Raw genomic sequence first — 8739 nt, 5'->3', positions numbered from 1 at the left:
TGTGTTGGTAGTGTATGTCTTATATTTTAAAAAAAAACGATAAATAACCGAAAAATCGACAAAACCCGACATAAACCGAATCGAGAAAAACCGACTTAATTGGTTTGGTTTGATTCTAATATTTGAAAAACCGACTTACTTGATTTGATTTCTTTTTAGGGAAAAACCGATCCAACCGAACCATGAACACTCCTAGGTCAGCGTGCACCATTTTTTCTGTTTTCCTTAAGAGTCTCAATACCCAAAATTTCTACTATATTATTGATTTCATAATATCTAGCAGTTCTAACCAATATATTCGTGAAAAATTCTGCAGAACTTATCATTTTTGTTATTTAAAAAACAAAAAAAAAAAACAAAAAAAATTGGCTAGAAGCCTAGAACTACCCTTTTATTAAATTCTATCTTATGTATTCTAACTCTCTCAATTAGTTCCAATTTATGCAGGTCGAACTTGATCAACTTGAACTATCTATGATATAGGTCATAGCCTAAATTATTCCATACGAATACTAATGTATTTTTTCGTTTGATTTGTTAAATAAATTTTTTTATGTATACTTTCACATGCCTTTCCACTCTATAAAGATGAGAGATTTTATTTGGTTTGATGATTAAACTAATCATAAGAATTAAGAAACATAAAATACAAACAAATGAGGGGGGACCTGGTTTTGCACTGGACAGGCAACCTGATCAATATGTTATTAGTTCAAAAACTTAGCATCTAGGATCCGTGGCGCAATGGTAGCGCGTCTGACTCCAGATCAGAAGGTTGCGTGTTCGATTCACGTCGGGTTCAATCCCCCGATCCATACGGGTCCCTCTTCTTTTTCTCACTTTTTCTTCTTCCTTCTCTTTTCTTCTTCTTCTTTTTTTTTTTTTTTTTTTTTTTTTTTTTTTTTTTTTTTTTTTTCTGAAACCTTTTCTTTCTTCAAATATTCAGAACCAGCCTTTTTGACAATAGTGAACTTTCTTCCCTTCGGAATGTCTGTAGTTACAACGTATATCAGCATTTACGTTCCTTATTACTTCTTTAAAATTAATCTAAATAGCCGTATACCCAACCGCTTAAAAAGAAATGGTCAATGAATATATAATGTATAATCTATATATAATATGTGTATAATCGTGTATAGTTCATATATACCGGATAAGATAAGGAAACAACGAATCCGAGCGGCTATTTGGGTAAAGATCCCTATTCTTTATTACTGCTTTATTTTTTATTTATATATCCAAATGTTGAGCTTGTTTTGAGAGCCACAAGAGGAAATGCAAATGTTGCCGCTGTTTTTTTTTTCTTGGAAGGGTCAACCAGTGAACGAATAGGGAAAGAGAAAGCTAAAGAAGACGAGGAGAAGGCTTTTTAAGAGATCTGAACCGTGCACCTGAACAATAAGGTGGAGTTACAACCATTAAATGATATTCTTAATCTTAGAAAAAAAAGAAGATATATAGTTGATATTTTGTAGTTGTGTTCCCGAGTCATGATAATGCCTTTCTAAATGGTTGCAGGTGTATGTGTGCACGTTTACAGACCAACAAATCCGAATAATAAAGCAAATACTCCACGTGAGACACATTTTGGCTTCACCTATTAATTCCTTGCCAACCATCTCAAATATATTACATGTTGTCCCATCCTTCCAGAAAGAATCATGCCAGAGAGAGTCTTCTAAATTACCGAGTTACAATAGACAAGCTCCATAATTGAGCTCACAAATGGCAATGACAACTAAATTCTAATAAATAAATGAACAAGCAATAAATATCATGTAACCTAAGAACTACATGATGGAAAAGGCATGAGACTCTTTTCCCATCTCCCAGCAGGTAAGAACTGGGGACGTGCCGATGATGATACAACAGTATGGCTAGGTGGTTTCCTAATCCTGGAACAATTGCATTGAAAAAAATCCAATAGGAGCTAGAGCAAGGTTGGGTATTTTGCATCAAGGAAATCCCTTAACATTTTGGCAGCCTTCTGACCGCCCATCAATTCTGCTAACCTCTCCATTGGAAGCATGGCAAGTTCCGCCAAGCTTTTGCACCCATCCATTAATACCCTATAGTTGGAATCTGTCACGCCTGGCAGCCGTCGCAACAACTCTACTGCAGATGTGTTATAATTTTCAGCTCTACAAAAAAGTGAAAAAGAGACAATGTCACCAAGCTGCTAAAATATCTCTTGAGAAATCAAAATAAGATTTCAGATATTCGACCTAGAACTGAGACAACTTTAGGACTAACCTGACATCATTTTCAATGACACCCTCTTCTGATGGGACACCCACTCTAATTGCCTTGACCTCATCAGGTTCATCTTGGTTTGCCTTAAGAGAAGCAAATATTTCGGCTGTTGCATGCAGACTGCGAGACCAGATAATGCGAAGCCGAGGGAAGTGGAGAACAAGCAAGGAGAGCTTCGAGATAATGCTATTTGGAGTTACATCATCACCAATTTCACTAGCAGACTACAAAGGAAATAAGAACTTATCAAGAAAAAGAAAACCTATTACAACAGAGATGTAACCCAAAGCAAAATATATGTAGCACAATGTACCTGGAACGAAAAGCTTTTGTCCTGTGAAAACTCAATAAGAAGAACAGGAATCCGATAATAACGTGACATCATTTCCACCTGGTGGTAAAGACGGCCAGATGCAAAACTGCCAAATAGATCCTGTATACTCTTCCTTTCTACACATATCAATGGTGAAAGTATGTAATCACCGACTTCCAAGGTCACTGGTATAATGCGCATACCTTTCTGGTGGAGTACATTAGGAAGACTACTCATGAACTCCCTCATGTCCACAATGACCTAGTTAAAAAGAAACAAGTCTCTGAATTGGGACAATGTCATACAATTACGTAATTGTCAAGTGAATCAAAACTTGGAATACATACTTGTATTTCCTTTTCTGCTTCTCTTCTTCCACCAGCTTTTCTGGTTATTAGATTTTGGGAAATAACAGACTGAGGCTCATTGGAAGAATCCAGTCCCAGACAACGCCCGTCCTGATAATTATCCACAATTAAATCCCAAAACAGAAAAACAGTTATTAGCAAAAAAGTTTGGGTTCTCCCAAATGAATGCAAATTTATGGAGGCAATAACCAAAATCTGGAAGAAAAATGCTCAGATTTTAGAAAAGTATTTATGCAGCAATTCAAAAACTGATTCGAGTTCCCGTTAGATTTGATTGCAGATTAAAGGGAACTTAATTTACACCAAGGAAAATCCACTATACACACAAGATACAAGTCATTCACAGATGAAGATTTAATGCACACACTATCTAATTCATCCTTAAATTCTTTAGATTTTAGAGCATGGACTCCACATCCTAGGTAGATCTCTTATGTTGTACAAACAATTCATGCCTCTTTACTTTTACTACATTACTTTTGTGAATAAGAGGGTTTCAGACGTTATAGTAGACTCCTCAACATTTGTAGGAATAAATATCTTTTTGTCATGAAGAAATTAACAACTAGACACTTAATAACGACATTATATATTATTGTCATGCATAGAATATCAACACACTTTAACAAACAAAAAGATGTACTGAAATGTGACGGAAAAAAAAAAAAACAGAGCCATAACAAAACCTAATTGAGAACCCTCAATCTCACTGAGTTAAAAGAAAATCAAATACATTGCAAAGTCAAATTTCTTTAAAACAGACATAAACGGCAATTTAACAGTAGATGTGATGCGGCGGATAACGACAAGTAGAAAAGAGCTAACCTGATCTACTGGAATCATCATCAGTGATTTCTGTCTTATAAGGGACTCAAATGCTCCATTTTCTCTACGCACACTTGCCTCAAACTTTTGCACCTCAGTAGAGTCTTCATAGAAAAGAAAGTACACCTTAACATTTCTTAAAGGGTTCTCAGCTTTGTAGATCTCAACCTCTCTCACAAATGCAATGTCAGGATGGTAAGCAATGATGGTAGAGGGCTTCAAAATATCAAGAATTTTTTGATCACTCTCCAGGGCATAGAAAACCACAGGTGGGAGCTTCTTAGTTTCTCTTGAAGACTCAGCATCCAGACCTTGGTCGTGCTTTCGATGAAATACTTCATCTGAAAAGCCGCCTTCCATTGCTTTATCTGGGAAAATACCAGGAACTTAAGCTCTGATTCATTTGTTTTTGTTATTGTACAAAGAAAAAGTATCAAATTTACCAGTTGATGCCACATCATTGTTGGTTTTTTCACCAGCAGAACTTTTCTTTTTCTTTCCTTTACCCTTTCCTTTACCAAAACCTCCATCATCTACATGTTTCTGATCACCAGCTTCAGCATTAGTATCCTTGTTGATTCTTTTGCTAATTTCTGATGCAGCTGCCAGCAGTGCATCATGCTCCTGCTTGCTTATGCTACTAACTTCTGCTTTCTTTCCAGCCGTTGCGACAACTCCATCAAGTACCCCGAAACCTTTCAGCTCTTTAGCTTTCTTTGCATTGCGTTTTGGTAAAGCCTGCAGCTGTACCTTGCTCAGCAGATACTTTTCCCACTCTTCACGCATAACCTATCCAGTATGAATTGTATTGAGATACCAATTTTGTGTTGCACGTAGAACATGATCAAGAACGATACGTTTTGCATTACAATTAAAGAAAACAAGAGATTGTGTCAAATAGCCTTTTAGCATATCTTTTGCAGTAATTTGTTTGAGCTATTCTTTTTAATGTACTGGGACTAACAAATTTTATTAAGAGAGACTGATACACCTTCTCTTATCCTCTAAATATATAAATAAATAAAAATAAAACCCAAAAAGAAAAAATTAAGAGAAACTGAACAAATGAAGAAGACGTAAAGATTTTGGCTTAGTAAAGATAAGAGATTGGAAAAACCTTCTGCGGGCCATTTGTGATGCAATCTTCGAGTTGCATGCATGAATGTTCATCTTTGCAAGCAACTAAAACAATCCCGTTATCATCCCCTTCATCTAGATGATCTTTCTCTTCTCCAGACAATGCTCGTTTATCTCTTTCCTCTTGTATCTCCACTAGGACATCCTGTGCAAAGAATCAAGCCATAAAATCCCAGTTGAAATTATTATCTAGGATTAGAACTCATGAAAGCAATCAGTTGATTTTCTTAGGCAGAAGCCAGCAGATCAACAGGATTAATAAGTCAACATGATTTTTATAAAGTACTTAAAGTTGATTCTTCAACTATCAAAGGCTAAAACAATCACTGAGAAAATGGAAGTCACTCACTCACAAGTAAGACCTTCCACTTTGGCGGCTCCTCCAACACTTCCTCCAAAACAACTCTGCTCTCTGTGTTAGTTGACTGATCTATGAGATATAAACAAGAACAAGAGGAACCATGTCATATTTTACAGTTACACGCTATTGTGCTACTAGTGAATTATTAATAAGAAGATTCAGTTTGAGAAAATTTACACGATACACTATTTCATTTTCTATATTCTATTTCCGGGAGAGAGGGAGGGGGGGGGGGGGGTTGCCCATTGAGGGTACCTTACATTCAAGTTATTTAAATAAGTCCAACTCACTTATTAAGTAAATGAACTGAGAATCCAATTGACAAAGAAAGTGCCAGCAACCCCAATACACACCTTCATCCTTCTTGTTGTCATTAAGCTTTCTCTTTTTGGTTGATGCAGTCTTAATTTGCCCCAGTTTTCCACTGTCTGACCTCCCAAAATGATAAACTCGCTTCTTCGCATACTCAAAGATCTTGTAACTGGACTCTGCAAATATCCAAACGGACCGGAAACTCTCTGATGCTCTAAGTGAGTCTAGGAACTTCAAGTAATTTACAGCATCATACCTACTCATATAAGAAATAGATAAGTACTACTATAAAAACAAGAACCATAAGCCAAGAGAAACTGAAACAGACTTCACACACAACACCAGTGCCGATAAACAAAGGATTCAGACTAGCAACCAAGTAGATCCATCTTATTATATTATCTCTCTGAACCAATCTGCTTGTGCCAGTGTGAGACAATTATTAAGAAAATGTTTTTTTAGTATTTGTCGAGAATATGTGAGGTCGTATTTTAAATATTCTAGTGTAGAACAGAATATAGAATAAACTTGTATTAAGAAGAGTAGAAGTTGGTCTCAGGAAACTTGTGGTATTTAAAATGTGCTAAAACTTTCCATTTAAGTTAAGTGGAGAAGGTTTTGGGATAACCTGAAAAAAAAAGTAGGTCAAACACTTTAGACCAAAGGGAACACCACTAGACACTTTCACTTATTTTTAAACAGATACTGTCTAAAAACCAGTAAGACATCCAAGTCATACCGACAACTAATGGTTTATATTTTGTGGTATTCAAAATAATCTATCTTCCAATATCAAAAACTTGATCTCTTTGCCATTGTTTTGCAAATATAACTAGGGCAGTTGAGTGACTCTTTACAAGTTAGACAAACTCTCATACTACTATATACTATAACATATACTTGCATGCTGTTTTCGCTTAAATTGACACCCAACAAATACACATTTCGACTTAACGGAATGAGAATATTGCATAAGCCATAACCGGATGCAGCAATATCAAGAGTATGTAAGCATCAAATAATAGCATCTTGACCAATAAACAACCCAGACAACATCACAGAAAAGTATTAACAATAACAAACCCTCTTGTTCAGAATATAAGAGCCATCAACTAGCTTTCATTAAAGAGACAAATAGATATCTCAGATACATTTAATACCAACAAAATAGTGCATAAAAAGACACAGAATACAGGTAATACCATCAAAACAGTGTGCAAAAACTAAAAAGACAACATGGTGAGAGAAAATATCAACTTTCGTACCTAACAAGGTAATCCAACAGCTTTCTTAATGTCTTCAAATCTGAAACAAGCTGCTTAGTTCTCTTCCCTAAGGTATGCCAGATGGGATCTAGCTGCCTTCTCACTATCTCATCGAACGACTTAAACAAACCATTCTCCACTGTCAAGTCTTCTACATCAACCTTATTAGTCTTTCTCATTTCCTTCAAACATGCATCCATCACCTCAATCACTGCTTTTTGAATCCCAAGCATATATGTTGACATTGGTACCCTTATATCTACAACCTCTGGTGGATTCCTCTCTAAATCTTGTGATACATAAACCTGAAACAGCAAGAATAAACCACTCAAACCACATTACCCCCAACTTAGGTTGCTATCCACTCCCCCTGCTCATACACTGGCCCTTCTAATTATCCAAGTAAACTGAAAAATAAGGTCAGAATAATTATTTAAGGAAAAAAAAACTACTACTCCGTGGCATTACATGTAATTAACCTAAGTTGACTTTCATGAAGTTCAAGCTTAAAGTCATCACATAAATGGCAAATAGTAGAAATTGTGTAGATTATGGATTTATTTTGTATGACAGAAAATGCTTCCTTGGAAATCATTCAAGTGTTTGGCTACCTTGAATTGTAGAAACATTTTTTATGACGGTGGTGTCCTAGCAAGCTTGTGCACCCCTAACTATTCGACTGTATACATGTTTGTACCTCCCACCAGTAGTTAGGGAGAAATCACGGATTTGAACCTGAGACCTCACGGTTCTTCTCTCACTTCATTGACCACTAGTCTACACTCTACACCCTTGGGTGCTGAAATATGAGTAAAAATATTCTCCCATTACAATATTTTCCTACAACTCATTGTTGTCAACCTTTAAAACTCAAAATTACCACCAAAACACTAATCTCATAAACTATCCACCTTACGGTATTACCAAATGTACTAACTTTTATACCCAAATAAACACTAGAAACTGCTCAAGAAAATGATTTCAAAAGATAACAACACATTTATTTTCCTTCATAGAAAACGCCTGTTATAAGTTGATAATCGAGGTTAAGGTAACTACCTGGAATCGAGGCCAAAGATGAAGCTTTCTAAGGAAAAGGCATTTAAGTGTTCTCTCAGCTTTAGCAAATCCAGAAACCATGGAATGAGGCCGGTCCGAAAATGCACGAACATAGAGATCACGATTCGTTGACCGCAAAATACGCACAATAAAGGCCTCCGTAGACGTATCCGAAAGCAAATGAGCATTGAGTACAATAAGTCCGGCGACAGCAGTCGTCGGAAGACGACGAGTCAACAGGTCAACGATGAGAATCCGTGAAGTGATGAAAAGAATCCCACCGGAAGAATACAGCGACAGCCGCTGGTTCGCCGGCAGGTCGGAAGTGATCTCCGCCGGTGAATTTTGAACTTCGTCGGAGATTTGAGATTGTGTGACATTTTCGTAATTTCGTAAGATGGAGGCTTTTTGAGACGGAGTGGCGGAGAGGATGAGTAAGCAACCTTGGGAGTGGTGGTGGAGGAGGAAAAGGGAGGAGATGAGCTTATGCAGACCGAGACCAGAGGAGGTTACTACTAAACCGCCATTGGTATCTTCTAGAAGTTCTGTGATTATATGCTCCTGGAATTGCACCATATTCTTAATTCTAGGTTTCCGCCTTTTGTGGTGGTTTTAGGTGGCGGGAATTCGCCAGAGTTCGTTGAAAGAATTTAAAGTGACCTTATATATGTAGAAATTTTGGGTATAGGGGTTTAGACAAATCTTAAATTTCAATTTCACCCCTGTATTTGAAAATATGTCGCTTTTGCTATCCATATTTCGTTTTTCTCATCCTGTTTAATTAGTAAAGTTAAATATAGGACTCTCTGCATCTTTTTCAAAATTTTCATGTAGTCCATCGAGGGA

General features: G+C 36.6%; 1 protein-coding gene and 1 non-coding gene across 2 annotated transcripts; one reads left to right on the top strand and one right to left on the bottom strand.

Moving 5' to 3' along the window:
* On the top strand, positions 731-802 carry TRNAW-CCA. The gene has a single exon. It is a non-coding gene; the product is annotated as a tRNA-Trp (tRNA).
* Positions 1577-8517, bottom strand: LOC109231299 (DNA repair endonuclease UVH1). Its single transcript, XM_019396922.1, has 11 exons — positions 7894-8517; positions 6835-7139; positions 5611-5825; positions 5250-5326; positions 4877-5041; positions 4203-4548; positions 3760-4127; positions 2914-3024; positions 2567-2827; positions 2254-2477; positions 1577-2141 (listed from the first exon to the last, which is right to left on the bottom strand). The coding sequence occupies exons 1-11, from the start codon at positions 8467-8469 to the stop codon at positions 1931-1933; spliced, it is 2859 nt and encodes a 952-aa protein (XP_019252467.1). The 5' UTR covers positions 8470-8517; the 3' UTR covers positions 1577-1930.

This window comes from Nicotiana attenuata, chromosome 8 (genome assembly GCF_001879085.1).
Source record: "Nicotiana attenuata strain UT chromosome 8, NIATTr2, whole genome shotgun sequence".
Classification (NCBI taxonomy): domain Eukaryota; kingdom Viridiplantae; phylum Streptophyta; class Magnoliopsida; order Solanales; family Solanaceae; genus Nicotiana; species Nicotiana attenuata.
The sequence above is the reverse complement of the archived record's forward strand: the minus strand, read 5'-3'. Positions and strand labels throughout refer to the sequence as shown.

Excerpts from the sequence above, each read along its gene's own strand:
- LOC109231299 (XM_019396922.1), bottom strand. The coding sequence starts at position 8,469 with ATGGTGCAATTCCAGGAGCATATAATCACAGAACTTCTAGAAGATACC. Across the intron at positions 5,327-5,610 it reads TGACAACAAGAAGGATGAAG|ATCAGTCAACTAACACAGAG; the intron begins GTGTGTATTGGG and ends TATATCTCATAG. Across the intron at positions 2,828-2,913 it reads AAGCAGAAAAGGAAATACAA|GTCATTGTGGACATGAGGGA; the intron begins GTATGTATTCCA and ends CTTTTTAACTAG.